The sequence below is a fragment of the Sphaerodactylus townsendi genome, linkage group LG06 (assembly GCF_021028975.2).
Source record: "Sphaerodactylus townsendi isolate TG3544 linkage group LG06, MPM_Stown_v2.3, whole genome shotgun sequence".
Classification (NCBI taxonomy): domain Eukaryota; kingdom Metazoa; phylum Chordata; class Lepidosauria; order Squamata; family Sphaerodactylidae; genus Sphaerodactylus; species Sphaerodactylus townsendi.
The window spans coordinates 83865643-83882289 of NC_059430.1; the positions used below are offsets into that span (position 1 = coordinate 83865643).

The 16647-nt window shown below is 44.1% G+C and overlaps 1 protein-coding gene across 3 annotated transcripts in view; it reads left to right on the forward strand.

Annotated features, from left to right (window-relative positions):
* The first annotated feature begins 7154 nt into the window (after nucleotides 1-7154).
* CELSR1 (cadherin EGF LAG seven-pass G-type receptor 1) overlaps nucleotides 7155-16647 on the forward strand; it is a 188620-nt gene continuing 179127 nt past the window's right edge. For all 3 annotated transcript variants that reach the window (XM_048500064.1, XM_048500065.1, XM_048500066.1), the window contains exon 1: nucleotides 7155-10757. In XM_048500064.1, coding sequence (XP_048356021.1) covers nucleotides 7166-10757 — 3592 coding nt within the window. In that variant the 5' untranslated portion in view covers nucleotides 7155-7165. The remainder of the gene's footprint in view (nucleotides 10758-16647) is intronic.

Consider the following 16647-nt stretch of genomic DNA (forward strand, 5'->3'; position numbering starts at 1 on the left):
CTTCTTCTAATGTTTTACCCTGTTATTATTTGGCCCATTACATCTAGGCTATCACACCCTAACATTATTCTCTTTGTCCTATATGTTTTATAATCTACTGATAGACCTCATTTAAGCAATGGCAGTGGGAAAGGTGGATTATCAATAATGTAGATAAATAAATATAATGTAAATAAGAATGTGGATCAAAATCTGCACAGTGGGACCATGTACGTTCAGAGGGCACATTTTCTACAAACCTCTGGGAGGTTCCAGGTGTAGAAAAATACAAAATATAACAGAAAGAAGAAATATGGGGGGATTTTAAATTTTCAAAATTATGACTCCTTCTATAAGAAAAAAAAATTCCATTAAGGTCTTGTTGTGACATCCTGGAAACTCTTCACTAACAAGTGTCAGTGTGTGTGCAGATGCAAATACAGGCTAAAAAAAGGTGAGAAGAATATAGGGAAGGAAGATAAAGTTGAAGGGGAGGAGCAAAAAAAAGAGGAGAAGCTGAAGATGAGTGCATGAAACAGAAAAGGGTGAGAAAAGAGAAGCCAGCCAACTCTGCTAAACAGGGAAACAGAAAAAGAACAAGGTATGGATGAGTGAAGAAAAGAGGAGGGCCATCCTGGGGAAGGGGGGGAACTGAAGAATGGGGGCGGGGGAGAGAGACAGTGAGATGGGAAAGACCATAAGCAAGATGCAGAAAGGGAATGAGATCTTCTCCAGAAATCTTAATGTATCCCACACTTACATTCTGTATATTTATTAAATTATATTATTAGAATCCTGAATTCATGAGTTTGATGATTTGATATCACACACTAAGATAATTATTTTTATCATGCATTATTTATGCTCAATATATTATGCTGTGTTTTGTTATTTCTTGCACATTCTACTTGGCAATGTACACTATAATTGACTGAATTATTTTTATGTACAACTCTTTCACAAAGCTTGGTTCAATTTAATTTGATATGGAACACAAAGAATCTAAGCCATACCTCATTCTCGAGCTGTTGAAGTATATAGTCTCTCTGGTGTGGCTTGCCAGAATCAGAAGGGATATATCCTGTTTTGCCTTCACAGTGAATAGCTCTGCGATTTATTTTTATGGCTGCAATCTGCCAAGGAAGCAGGGTGTTTCTTGTTGAAATGATGATGACTGGGAGAATGCTCTTAGGCTCACAATCCCTGTCATCTTTTGCCCTTTGCTCATCCCAAATTGCTGTGTGATCACTTCGTGAAGAAGTTATGAATCAATACATCGTGGGAGAGGGCTTTGATTCTTGTGGAGTCAGCTGGGGAAAATGAATGAGCAGAAGTGAGTCACTGTGTATTTCACCTAAAAAGATGTTTTCATTCCTTCTTTTCCTGCTGCTAATAAAGTTCAAGTTTCTCCACTGATGCTGTCTGGAGAAACTTGTTTGAACCATCTAGGTATTTATTTCAGCCTCTCAGCTGTTGTGGTCCCCCCCTCCCCCAGCCCTTCACTCATTCCCTTCGATTTGTTGTTCATATTTCAGAAAAGCTGGTCCTTATTACAATAAAAGCTTATTAATGTGAAAGCACTTCCCACACCCACCAACTTTGTTCCTAGAATTTGACTCGCAAGTAATGACAGCTTGTTTGCCTGGCAATGTATCACAATTGTTTTTGTTTTCCTAGTGGGATTTCAAGGTATATTTTTAGCAACAAAAATTAGGTTCAGAGCAAGCTGCACTTATTATATTTGTAGTATTAATGGAGCAGAGCAGGGAACGAAGTAAAAATAATAGATTCTGAATACATTTCTCTGGATTTCATGAAGTTTTAATACTTCTTATCTATCCAAAATAAGACTCAAAATTGAATGTATCATTTCAGTAGAAGGCCAGACAAGGGCAAATGACACAATATCATGTGGGTATGGGTTCCACTATATGTTGATCCTATAGTAGAATATAATTATATTAAAATATTTCAAGAAGTGGAAAAGGAACTGGCGCTCCAGCAAACATGGTGTGATGAATGCATTTATCCTGCATTCAGGTTACAGGGTGGAACCGCCCCTGAAAGAGTTAAGCCCTGGCCAGCCCTGATTGGCCAGAGAAAAATTGGATGAGACTATAAATACTGTCAGCCTGAGTGCTGAAGGGTTCTGGTTTTTGAGTCTTCGGACTTTTTGGCTCGGTGTGAGCTTGTGTGCCCTTGGGTACTTTTTGTAGCAGCGTGAGGTGAATCGGCCAGATCTCTCACGGCTGTTGATTAGGAATAGCTGAGGAAGCTATTCAGTCATCGAAAACCCTGAGTTTGGAGGAGAGTGTCCGCCCTCAGGTGTTTTGTTTTGTTTTGTTTTTGAATGAAACCTCTAACAGTCTAAAAGTCTGTCCCACAGTGAACATCAGTCTTGGGAGGCCCAGTCCCTTTGGCAGAGAGGCCAAATTTTGGGGAGTGTGGGAGAGGGAGGCTGTTATGCCTGAATCCCACTGGGCGTAGACTGAGTGTTTTATTTTGTGGTGAGGAACAGCGGACTGAAAACTTTATTTTTATGAGGGAGTGTGAAACCTCCACAGTAACATCTTGTATGAAACAGCTTTTTATGAAGTAAAATCATAAGCCAAGTGACACCTGCGAGTGTTCAAGCACATTCTGAAACTTAAGTGAAGTGCCTGCAACCATTAAGCATTAAAACAATATTTATCTGTAACCGTTAAGCTTAAAACAAACTGACTCTGCAACCGTTAAGCTTAAGCAAACTTTCTCTGCAACCAATACGCTTACATCCTCTCCAGTTTACCTGAGAAGCCTCTGTTAAAGCCAGCAATAAACGTTTTGAGTTTTGTTCAACTTTAAACTCGTTCCAGTTATTTTTATTTTCTGTCTGTGTCTGTGTGTGTTCCCCAGCAAAGGGTGGTGACAGTGAAAAATCAGTTTGAGTGGGCTATAGAGAAAAACTTTATATTTTGGTGGCAGCGAAAAGCAGAACATATAAGCGCCATCTTCCACACATGGCCACTCTCTTCATTGGGAAAATCTGTTGTAAATAGGAATGTATTACCCAAAGTATTATTTTTGTTGATAAATTTTCCCCTTCAGGTTAAATCAGTAATTCCTGCACCTTGAAGGGAAAAATAATTAAGGGGGGGGGGGTAATTAAACCAGACAGAGTGGCACTGGTGCATGCTCTTTCTAGAGGCAGTTTGAAAAAAGAACATTCCTTCAAGACACAATGGACTCACGGTGACCCTATACATGGAAAGTTCCAGGCAAGAGACATGTGCTAGTTTGCTGTTGCCTTCCTCCACATAGCAACCCAGTCTTCTTGCAGGTGTCTCACTCAGTACTAACAATGGCTGACCCTGCTTAGCTTCTAAGTTCTTATAAACTATTCATGTTGTGAAAGTGGATGGGATGGAAGTTAAAATTATACAACTTAGCAGATATGGTATATTTTGTGAAGGATAAAGACATACTGATCTTAGAATGCTCATTATAGGAAGGGGCCAAAGGTGAGGGATCTGATTTGGTTGCAACAAAGAGGTCTGGAGGTGAATAGTTTTATATGTTCTGTATTGCCAGAGTGGTACAAGCTGAATCCGTTGAGTCTGGGTCTTTGTTTCACCACTTATTTCTCCCTTGTTTAATGATCAACTACACAATCCTGCCTTATTCAGTCATTGTAGTATTTGGAGGCATGGTAGATTGGATCTGTTAGGTGCTGGATGAACAGCAAATGTTGGATTGTAAAAAATATATCTATATACATAAATAAGGGGAATGAGATAGACTCAAGTCCAGTGTTACCTTGGAGACCAACAAGATTTTGGGGAATAAGCTTTTGAGAATCAAAGTTCCTAAATGTTGTTGGTCTGTCAGTTATTTCTACACTGGTATCTTATGCCACATAAGTTATATACAGAAATCTATTAGACATATGTTGGGGATTTTGCAGAATGCACAGTTCTCCATCTGCTTTCCCAGAAGTGTTTCCAAAATAATAAAAAAGTAACTCTAATGAACACTGCTGGATAGTAATCATTCTGCTTAATATCAAAATTATGTGACTTCAGCACTTACACATGACATGGCCAACAGTTCTGAAGTCTTTTGTCCATACATGTAGAAGGAGTCTAAAATGTTGCCAGAAGAGCACCTCCTACAAAATCTGTTCATTTATGGGCTGTCAGCCATTGGAAAACCTCCTGTTTGTTTTCAAACAATGCAAACTTAGGGAAGGATTCGGCTGAAGGATTTCCAAAGATAAGATTGGAGACTTATAAAAGAAATTCCCTGAGTATATTTCTTCCTGAACCTGATCAACAAAAAAGATGAGAGGAAGATCATGCATCTAGTTCTGCCCTTAAAAGAAAATTGCAAGATCATAGAGGTTCAGTTTATCTTGGGGTCATCATGTAGGGAAGGGAGAGGGGAGATTTATCAGTTTATTTTGATTGGATCTTGTTTCAAATGGGTCTCTTTGTAACATCTCCTTCACCTTTCTGTTGCCTATAGCTTTGAATTCGACTCACAAAATTTTGGAATAAATTTTGTTAAATACATTTGGACTCCAGTTTCATTTTGCTGCTACAGACTAACATTGCTATCACCTGGAGTTATGTGTAACTTTGTTCTCTTTGATTTTATCAGTGTAGAACACCATAGTTGGGTGGAATATTAAAAACATCAGGAGTAAATATGACCAGGATAATACTGTAAAGCATGTGTATAGTCTATTGCAACTGGGGATATGTACAGCCTGTTTCTGTGTAGATTTACTCTGCATAAAATAATACTGTGGGATTTCAGCTGCATGCTTATATCTGAGTGATTTCAACAGGATTTACCAGCTATTGAAAGTTAATCCCACATCAGTGGGTTGTAAGTAATCCAATACCTGTTCAAATAGTTAGTTTGTTGCTCTTGATTGCAAAAGACCCCATAATGAAGCTTTAACTGTTAACTACAATGTGAAATGTTGCGGAAGATGGGTCTAATTCAATTGTTATGCATCTGGCTTGAAGACTTGGGAACAGAATGTCTCTCCATTACCACCAGAGGCCGCTGGAGCAGCAAGGAACAGGTGCAGTTCAGAAATCAGGTGGAACAGTCAGTTGAAAATAATAATACAAGATGTGCATGAACACAGAAATTGCCACAGCCGAGTCCATTGCATTGTCACGTTATGTCATTATACCGATCATATCAATCAGAAGATGTGGAGAAAATCATGACTGGATGCAGTTCCTAGCAAATTCTGGGATGATGATGTTGATTTTTAGTCCATTTTTCTCTCTGAGAATCAAGGCAGATAACGCCACATTATTCAGCAGGATGGAATTTCCAATAATCAACGTAATAGAATTAGTATTGCAGAAATCAGAAACCAAGTAGAAATTCATGATGGTCAGAAAGAGCTGGAAGGAGAAATTTTTTATAAGCATCAGCCACTGTAGACAGTGATGAGAACCTGGCAGGAAGGGAAGTGCCCAGGCATCTCTTTGGCAAGTGAGTCTTATTCTCTGTTCCCATTTCTACTCTAGGATCTCCTTTCTGTGTTCATTGGTGCAGTGTGTGCATGTTGCTCTGGACAATAAAGTATTAAGTGCTGTAAACTGCATACTGTTGAGTCTAGGGCAGCTATTTTCTTTAATTCTACTGTGTACATTGGTCATTGCCCTCTGCCAAATATACCTGGTAGAGAACCACACACTTGTGACCCCTACTTCAGTTGTGATGTATATACTATGTGTCAGCACCAGAGGCCCCTGGGTTCAACCTGCCCTCCCTCCCCAGACTTCCAATCCAGAGGCAAAAGAGGGCTGGAGAAAGCGTGGGAATCAAATTTGCAGCCTGGATGCTGTAGGGTTTGAGAATGCAGACCCCAACCCACCAATTTTACTTGTTCCTCAAAGACAAGGCTATTTAACCAGGACAATCTCCCTTCTCAACGTAAGGACCAGTCCCGTGATATTGCAAAGATTAACACGTCAATCCAGTATAACCATTCATGGACTAGAAGAACCCATTTCCTCAGGTGCTACGGGGTTGGGTGGGTAGAGATAGTTAATCCCCCCCCCCACACACACACACACACCTCCTACATACAATAGCTCCCTATAAAGTTTTTAAACTGCCTCTAAACTCCTGTTTTATTGTTGCTGCAACGAAGAGAGCCATCCCATCCCCCTTGAATTACGGCTTTGGAAGGCCCCTTACGGGTCTTCACGGCAATATGAGGCAGAAAACAACTAATCAAGACTCTGGCTCTCCCTCCTCTTCCCCCTCCCCCATTTAAAAAAACCCAGCAACTTCTTATTCCAGCGCGAGGCCATCGCCGCCGACATCAGAGAGCGGCCGCGTTCCTGCCCTTCTCCCCCAGGGCCAAAGGAGGGCGCTGCGGCACCCTCTCGCCCGGGCGATCCGGAGCGGCCGCGCCCCCCGCCCCTCGCTTTCCAGGTTGCCGCTGCCCCGCGAGTGTCAGGGCGGGCCGCTCCGCCTCGGGCATTGGCCGCCGTTCGCCGCCCGTCTCCGGACTCCGCAGAGTTTTGCCTGAGCCGCAGCGCCCCCACAAGGGCGGCGGCGGAGCGGTCCCTGGAAAGGCTGCGGGAGAACGGGCGAAGGCACCGCCGCGGCGGCACGAGCACTGCGAGCTCCGCGCGGCCGAAAGTTTGGGCTGGCTGGGCGCTCGCGCGGTGCAGGACTTGGCAGCCGCTCGGCCGGCGACTGGAAAGGCGCGTTTGGTCCCTGGGGCTCCTCCAGGAAAGGCTGGCAAGGGGCGCGAAGGAGCGAGCTCAGCGAAAGGAAGGCTGCGGAGAGGGGGGAAAGGGACCGCTCCTGATCGGGAGAAACGAAACTGCCGGGGGGTGGGGGGAGCTCTACCTCCCCGCATCTGCCATCTCCACGAACAGCGGTGGGGTGTCGCATCCCCTGCCCGCTTTGGAGCCGGAGCCAGAAGCTCGACAGAGAAGGCAGTTCGGGCAGCGACCGTCGAGGGTGGCCGGGCGGCAGGTTCTCTTTGGCAGCCGGAGCCATTTTGAAGTGCCCTTTGGAATCGCAAGGTGGGCAACAGGCAAAAAGTTTGCGCTTGGAGCTTCGTGGGGGAGCCGCGCCCCCCAGCCGCCCATGGACGAGGCCGGATGATCAGCTCCGGCGGGTGGATGGATTGTGTCGCCCTCGGGCCCCGTAAACCTCGGAGATGCCGCTCCGCTGGCCGGGGGCCGCCTGGCTGCTGGGGCTGCTGGGGCTGCTGGTGCCCGCGCCGGGCTGGGAGCTACGCCTCGCCGGCGGCCGAGGAGCCGGACCCGGCGACCTGTTGCTGGACCTCTCGCTGGAGCCGCAGTGGCACTGCGCGCTGGACCCGGCTCGGACGGCCCGTCAGCTGAGCGAAGCCGTCGAGGTGACGCGCGGCGGGCTGGTGCGGAGGACCGCCAAGCGCCTCTCCTGCGCCTCCTTCGCGCGCAACCCGCTGCCGCTCCACTTGCGCCTCGAGTCCCCCCGCGACGGCGGCCTCCTCTCGCTTCGCCTGGTGGCTTCCTTGCACGGCCCCGGCTGCCCCAGCGTGGCCCTTGAGCGGACTCCCTCTCGCCTCGTCATCTTCTCGGTCAGCCACCTGCCCGCGCTTCTTTGCCCCCGGGGCTCCCCTCCGAGCGATGGGAGGCGAGTGATTTCTGCCCTCGCAGCCTTGACCAGCTTCCCACAGTGCCAGTGTCCAGATGGCCTCCCCTTGGCTTGCAGGGCGGGGAGGGAAGGGTGCCCCCAGCCCCCAGGCGAAAACCCGCTGGAGCTTCTTTGTTACCTAAGGAGAACCCGAGGGGACCTCTTGGTAGAGCTGGGGTCGGTGAGGAAGGAGGTGGCAGGAGAGGAAAGGCAGGAGAAGTTGAGGGTGGAGAGAAGTAGGGACGGTCCATTTGGGGCAGAGAGTGAAGCTGGCTGGGAGTCTTCTCGGCATCAGAATACCAGGAGGTTGAGGAGTGTGAACAGCCCACCACAGTTCAAGCTGCCCAACTATCAAGTGTCAATTGCGGAGAACCAGCCTCCTGGCACCAGGGTCATCACGCTGGAAGCCTACGACCCTGATGATGGGGAGGCTGGTCGACTGACATATTCCATGGAGGCGTTCTTTGACAAGCGGTCCGATGATTACTTCTCCATTGACCCTGAGAAGGGAGTAGTGGTCACCTCTCGTAGCCTGGACCGGGAGACAAAGGATACTCACGTGCTTCAAGTCACTGCAGTGGACCACGGCTCCCCTCGGCCTCGGTCAGCCATCACCTTCCTGACTGTGACTGTGAGCGACACCAATGATCACGGTCCCGTGTTTGAACAACCTGAATACCGAGAGAACATCCGAGAGAATCTTGAAGTGGGTTATGAGGTGCTGACTATTCGTGCCACAGATGAGGATGCCCCAGACAATGCTAACTTGTTCTACCGTTTCCTGAAGCCTGGTGTTGGAGAGGGAGTCTTTGAGATTGACCCACACTCTGGTGTTGTGAGGACTTGTGCCCCTGTGGACCGAGAGGAGATCTCAGAATATCATCTCGTAGTGGAAGCCAATGACCAGGGCAAAGACCCAGGTCCTCGCAGTGCCACAGTCACAGTACATATCATGGTGGAAGATGAAAATGACAATTCTCCACAGTTCAGTGAGAAACGCTACTTAGTGCAGATTCCAGAGGATACAACAATAAACAGTCAGGTTCTGCAGGTACAAGCCTCTGACAGAGATCGAGGTAGCAATGCCCAGGTGCACTATAGCATTGTGAGTGGGAATCTCAAAGGCCAGTTTTATATCCATTCTTTTTCTGGCTCTATTGACTTGATCAACCCCCTAGACTATGAGACCATTAGAGAATATAACTTGAGGATAAAAGCCCAGGATGGTGGGAGGCCTCCACAAATCAATTCTAGTGGGATGGTGTCCATTCAAGTGTTAGATGTAAATGATAATGCCCCAATCTTTGTAAGCACTCCTTTTCAAGCCACAGTGCTAGAGAATGTCCCACTGGGTTACTCAGTTTTACACATACAGGCAGTAGATGCAGACTCTGGAGATAACGCCCGCTTGGAATACAAACTTGAACTGTTTCATCCTTCTGCTCCAGTGCCCCCAAGTTGGGACGCTGGTTTCCCCTTCCAGATCAACAACAGTACTGGGTGGATTATAGTTTCAGCTGAGCTTGACCGGGAGACTGTGGAGAGCTACCATTTTGGGGTGGAGGCCAGAGACCATGGAGTGCCTGTCATGAGTTCCTCAGCCAGTGTCTCTATCACCGTTCTTGATGTCAATGATAACAGCCCTATGTTTACAGAAAAAGTTTATCAGCTCAGGCTTAATGAAGATGCAGCAGTAGGCAGCAGTGTCTTGACTTTGACAGCAGTGGACCGGGATGTCAACAGTGTGGTGACTTACCAGATCACTAGTGGCAACACAAGGAACCGCTTTGCCATCACTAGTCAGAGTGCAGGTGGGCTGATCACCTTGTCTTTGCCCCTGGATTATAAACAAGAGAGGCAATATGTGTTAACAGTCACAGCTTCAGATGGAACTCTCTTTGACACTGTACAAGTCTTCATCAATGTCACAGATGCCAACACACACCGGCCAGTTTTCCAAAGTTCCCACTACACAGTGAGTGTTAGTGAAGACAAGCCCATTGGCACATCCATTGTAACCATCAGCGCCACTGATGAGGATACTGGGGAGAACTCTAGGATCACTTATGTCTTGGAGGACAACATCCCTCAGTTCTGCATTGATCCTGACACAGGCACAATTACTACATTGATGGAGTTAGACTACGAGGACCAAGCTGCTTACACTTTGGCCATCACAGCCCATGACAATGGAATCCCTCAGAAATCTGATACTACCTATGTGGAGATTCTTATCCTGGATGCCAATGACAATGCACCTCGATTCCTTCGTGACCGTTACCAGGGTGCTGTTTTTGAGGATGTTCCACTCTCCACCAGTGTTCTGCAGGTGTCTGCTACTGATCGGGACTCAGGCCAAAATGGCCGCCTCCTTTATACCTTCCAGGGTGGTGATGATGGTGATGGAGATTTTTACATTGAGGCCACATCAGGAGTGATACGGACACTGCGTAAGCTGGATCGTGAAAATGTGGCTGTTTACAGCCTGAGGGCTTTTGCTGTGGACCGGGGAATCCCACCGCTCAAAGCCTCTGTGGATATCCAGGTTACAGTGCTAGATATCAACGATAATCCACCTGTTTTTGAGCGGGATGAATTTGATATCTTTGTGAAGGAAAACAGCCCTGTTGGTTCCGTTGTGACCCGTATCAGTGCCATAGACCCAGATGAGGGAACTAATGCGCAGATCATGTATCAGATTGTGGAGGGGAACATCCCTGAAGTGTTTCAGCTTGATCTCCTTAATGGAGATCTCACAGCCCTGATGGATCTGGATTATGAGAGCCAGACAGAATATGTAATTGTGGTGCAAGCTACCTCAGCTCCTCTTGTCAGTCGAGCCACTGTGCATATCCGTCTTCTGGATCAGAATGACAATGCCCCTGTGCTACAAGATTTCCAGATCCTTTTCAACAATTATGTCACTAACAAATCAAATAGTTTCCCTTCTGGAGTGATTGGCAAGATCCCTGCTCATGATCCTGATGTGTCTGACAAACTTAACTATACTTTTGTCAAGGGCAATGAGTTAAATATGCTGCTTTTGGACTCCTCTACTGGAGAGCTCAAGCTAAGCCGGGATCTGGACAATAACAGACCTTTGGAAGCTATCATGGAAGTCTCTGTTTCAGGTAAGCAAATATATTTTGATTCTAGTAGCAATAGATATCGATTGATAAGAATTCTGTATCTTGCCTAATATATTGGTATGTGCAGACACGTACTCCATGAATCATGATTTTTAATTTCCTGAGATGGTGATTTATTTTGTAAAAAAATTTGGAGGAGAGCCATGGAAACTGTGCTTTGCTCTGGTGTGAACCCTACAGTGGAATTTCACTAATCAAGTTTCAATCCACAGAACCCTTTTGTATAAGAATAGAAACTAATCTACATGCTTTTATATTTCCTAACTGCTTGGTAGCTGTGGAAGTCTAAATTATTTGATAGTGAGAACGTCCTTGCAGATAATGAGTTGGATTTTTGAAAGCTAGCCATTGCTTTCAAGGCCAGGCTGAAATAATGTTTACATTAATGGTAAGAGAAAGTTTCTCTAACATCAGGACAAACATTTGAAAATGTGTACAACTGTAATGAATTTTGTATTCTGAGCAATTTCTGTCTCCAGAATTGGTTAACTAATCACCCATATGCTTATTATTGCTATCAGTAGTAGTAAATGAATTTATAAACACACTACTTCTGGCAGGATTCCAGTGCAATCCAAAGCAGAGTTATTCCCTTCTAAATTCATTGAAGACAGTGGGCACAGCAGGCTGAACTCTGCTTAGGCTTTTACTGTTAGCACCTTTTGAAAATCTGTTGTCATTTTCTCCAGTCTCATTTTAGTAAAAGGATAATAGTTCCTAGGCCAAATTCCATAACATTCTGTTTGATTATTTAACATTGCACATTTCAAACAGAAATTAGTCTAAGTGCATTTACAGTATCAACGAGGCTTGATGTTGTCATTAAGAATAAGCCAGCATTTGCAAGAATAGTGTTGGGTGAAAAATTTAAAAAACAGAAGGGTGTTCACATTTCCAATTAAATGGGTCTCTGAAAATATTAGGAAGCAGCCTGACTCAGAAAAATTCTAAAAGAATAGCCATATTACCTAGAGCTCAGATTTTCATGATCTGACCCCACATGAAGAGGGAATTGCACTAAGCACCAGTCTAGATCAACTTTGTCTTCATTTTGTATGAATAGTTAATGTACCAGATTTTGGTATATGTGATCAGAAACTCAAATTCATAAGAGTAGGTGTTTGTGTGAACAAAAACTGGAAAATACATGTGATGGTGTCCTCTTGACATAAAACAGGGGCCTGGGTTTCAAGAGGATCATGGATAGTGTCCTCTTCCACTACGCAATGTTGGAGAGCCAAAATCATAACAGCTGAACAGGGCGCTAGTATAACCAAAAACAAAACAAAGCAGATCAGACAGTTAAATGACAGTTAACATTCTCAGGGGGTGAAAAGTCAAACATCTTTTTCTACCTTTGATTTCATGTGCTTAACATTCTGTGGTCGTCACTTTCTGGCAAATTTATGGTGGTATCCACCTGCAGAACCAGCTGCTTCTTCATATTCTTTCAATTCAGATGCTTTTATCTGTTTGGGAATATAGTTTGAAATTATTTGTAATGATTCTGACCAGTTGGTTTTAAGTGTAATTTTATCATTCTAAGCTAATCAACATGAGCACCCACTTAATAAAAATGATCCAGAGTTGGTTGGAGGGTATTCAGGAATAGTATACTGATGATTACCAGGGGCTGAGGACAAATGTCATCTTTGTGCACTGCTTGTGAAATTCACAAGAATTCTTCACTTGCTTCTGTCAGGACAGGGTGAACTTATTACTGCCCTCCTGCATGGAATTACTATTGTCTAAGACCATTGATCTGAATGGCTTTAAACAGGCAATAATTCTGTATAGAAGTGCATTGTAAATAGACTTGTGGCTTGTTTCAGTAAGCAGGTTTTCACATTTTTTTCTCGCAGTTATGTTAAAATACTTTTAGAGGCAGCATGCAAATCTGTACAAAAATACAAATAAAATTAAGAAGCTACAAACAAATTGAAGAGTTAAAAAAAAGTCAAAGAAGCAAATCTCAGCCAGAGCTAGATATTATTAAAAAATAGACTTCAGTGAGTACCCCAGGGAGCAATACTATAAGCACTATAAGGTTCTACAATCAAGGTTTTTGTTTATAAGAGCCCATACTCTAGGGCTGGTGAATTTGTATTGTGTTAAGAAGGCATTGTGTCCTTAGATGATTTAAGTGGTTTTGATTCAATGTTGATATGTTGTAAATTGTTAGTGATAGTTTATTTTACAATTCAGCATTTTAGATAACCTGTAAAACCTGTCCTGGAGAAATATCTTGCTCATCATGCTGTGCTTCCTGTTAAATTGAAGTGTTTTGTTTAAAAATCCTTTTAAGTATAGCTCATACTGTGCATCAATAATGCAGTGGCTTCCCTTTGGTAGACTCCGTCTGCCAACTTTATTGCAGGCGTCCTGAGCAGCTGTGACTCTTGTTGACCTCTTCAGGCCTTTTGTGAGCAATATCTCGTTAGTGATGCTTTTCACTCTTGGTCGCCTTTTGTGAGAAGCAGTTTCAGCGTCTGTAATAACATTTTAGAAAGTGGTCCCTCTATGGTTGTTTTGTGCAGCAAAGGTACACAAATTAGCCTGATTTCCTCAGCAACTAATTAGAACATCACACTTGGCAAATGAATGATCACAGTGTGATCAAGACACGTTGCAGTTTCGATTATATTTGCAGGGCCACAGAGAAAGTGCTGCCAGTTGCTGTGTCTGAAATGATTACCATGTTTCATCTGTCAGTCGACTTGGATTTCATGTAGTAAGTGAGCACCTGTGGTTAGTGTATAATTGCTGCTTCCCCTTTGCTTAAAGACTTTCAGAGATAATACAGCTCGGTTTCCCAGGCCTGTCATGGCTTGCATGTTACCTGTGGTCATCTTCAACTTGACTCATCTGATAAACAGCAGCTCCTTATCTAATGTCACAAGATAAAGAACACAGAGAGCGCTAAATGGGCAGTAAAAAGCAGGTAGAGATTAGTTGTAACTTTGCTGCAGTAATTGTGCGCATTTCAGTGGTGTCACAATACATACCATCATCTAAAGAAAGCTAGACTGAAATCCAGAGGCTTTATAAGCAAAGCTGTATGATTGAATTTATGTGCTGAAGATTCATTTCTTCTGGATGGATCCCATAGGCTTGCCCAATTGACATGAATATGGAACATACCTAGACCACTTCAATATGGCAGCTTTTCTGTGGTAAGCTTTCCCATGTAAGAAGTAATATGCAGCTGGTGTTCACTTGTGACAACTGCAAGCCCAATTATTTTTTCAGTGCAATCCTTAGCAGAGTTACCTCTCTCTAAGTTTATTGAAGTCAATGGACTTAGAAGGGTGTAACTGTGCTTGAGATTGCACTGTTTACAACTTTGGCTCATCAGTTCTCTTTCATTCTCAGAAAAATTATAAGATTATCTGCTAAGCATATCTGCTTATAAAACGCCTTCCTAATGTCCTCAGAATACTGTTGTGATTGTATCAGTGAAGTAAGGTATTGATCGTTGTGCATATTTAAATACTTACACAAGGAGTATTGAATCACACAGCTACTTTATATGCCACTGTAAACCTCATGAGTCAAGTGAATGTTGCCAGAAAATGTTGTACCTCAGTATAAATTTAATTTTAGCCCAGTTAGTGAGTTTTAACTGTGAAGGTGGAGGAATAATTTTTAGGTTTTGGCAAAAGCATTGAACACATGTGATAATGCTTAAACTGAATAAGCTTAATAAAATGAATGAGGCTTTCATTGGCTATTAGATCTGAAGCATTGTTAAGCTGAAGCTTGGCCAATACTGAAAAAGTTAGAGATATATTTTAAAAGATTAATTACAAAGAGCTACATATGCCTAGAATTATTGTGGTTATTAAAATGTAGACAATTTATGGGGAAGTTACTGAAGTAAAGTATTTTTTAAAAAGCCACAGTTGGAGCTAAATAATTTTAAAAATTACAAGTCATTGAGGTATTCTTTTATTTCATCATTTTGCTTGATGGTCCTTGATTTCATTTTGCTTGATGGTCCTTGATTTCAAGGGCTTAGGCAAGAGAGAACAAGGAGCTGTAGACGGAAATGTGTGGTTCTGAAAAATGTTACTGGGGGTGATAAAGTGTTAGACACAACATTGTTACCTTATATGCCTTTTGAATTATGCATGGAACACACAAGTAATTGGTTGACCTGATTTTAAACCTACTTATGAGGATGATTTATACTCTGGGAAGCTTGAAGTGCATCAAGTAAAAAGGAAAAGGTGTCTCATAATTATCCATAGAAACCTAGGACTAGATCCATTCATGCAAGACTGCCTGCATTGGAGGAAGGTATCACTATTAACATAACAGATTCATAGAATCCATCTTCATGTTTCCAAGAAAAAAACATGGAGGATTAGACCCCCAAGAACTGAAGGCAGAGTAAAACTCAGACTGATGTGGCATCTCTGATAAAACTAGTTTCATTCTCTATTCCTATTTTTATAGGGAATAGATTCACATGCATCTCATACCAAGATCTTGTGAGAAATCAAACCCTTTCCTAACCAAAAGTAGGCTTTAAAAATGTTCCACTGTTGCCATGAAAACAACCACAGCTGAATTGCAGGGTTATAGTTCATCATACTGAATGAGAGATGACAACAAGTTAGCACAAGCAGTGGCTTAATTTGCTGTAATGGTACAGACTCACAATAAATACTACCCACAGAATGGTGAATGACAAGGCTGTTTTAGCAATTGGACCTTCTTAACCTAAAGAAATATCATGGATATGCCATAGAGGCAGGGAAGTAGGAACGTGTGAACTGGTAGGCTAGAGAAAATATTTGGGGACTGATATCATTTTGTGCACTTGCTGTCAAGGCTGCTTGATAGGTCAGGTGCACATTAGCGCACTTAACCCGAGAGGCATAGAACCAACGGGGACGTGTGGGGTAACGTGTCCTGGATGCAGGCAATTTGGGTCACATGGGGGCGTAGGGTTTTACTCCCCCACATACCTCCTCCTCCCTGTCCATACACTGAGTTTGTCCAGAACTGGAACTGCCAGCCCAACCCAACACCAGCCACTCTGGGGACTGATGAGCCAGCCCCAGAGCATGGGACACTCCCCCAGTGACAGGTGGCCCACGGTGACCAGCTGGGACTACCGAGAACAATGGCCTCTGCCTAGGCACCGAAGAAACTGCAGGGCAGCCACAGAAGGCCTGGAGAAAGCACCCACCATCACAACTGAAGCTGGGCCGCGGAAAGCCCAGCGAGAGCTTCTTTGCCCTGCCCTCCTTCAAGCTCTCTGGGCTGCTGAGAGCCTGGCAAGAGCTTCCCTGCCCCGCAGCCTGCAGAGTTTGAAGGGGGGTCAGGGTGGGAAAGCTCTCTTCCCTAACTACGCCTCGGCTACCCTCTTTGTGCTATAGTGCTTTGATCCCTTGACACTATGTGATTAATGTTTCTCTGAATACATGTATGATTGTGAGATTCTTGTGTCAGGAGTTGATTCCTTACTTAATTGTAAGTTGAGGGACTCACTTCTAGTTTTCCAGTTCCTTCTACTGCCTTAAGTCTCTAGGAAGACTTGGAAGTCTATTACCTCAATGACCCACATAAAGAGCCTTATTCAGTCCATTTGTCTGTCAAGCTCAATATTGTCTATTCTGACTAGCAGTGGCTCCATAATTTCAGGTGGATGTCTTGCATGTTACCTACTATCTGATCTTTCATCTGGAGTTGGCAGAGGCCTTTTCCGCATGGGCGGAATATGGCGGCCTGGGGACAGCAAAAACGCCGTCCCCAGGCCGCGATTTGCACAGGGGGTGCAGCTGCATCGCAGCCACACCGCCCTCGCGCCACGAAGCCGGCGTTTCCCCAGAGCGCTCGGAAGCGCTCTTGTTGGGGAAACGCT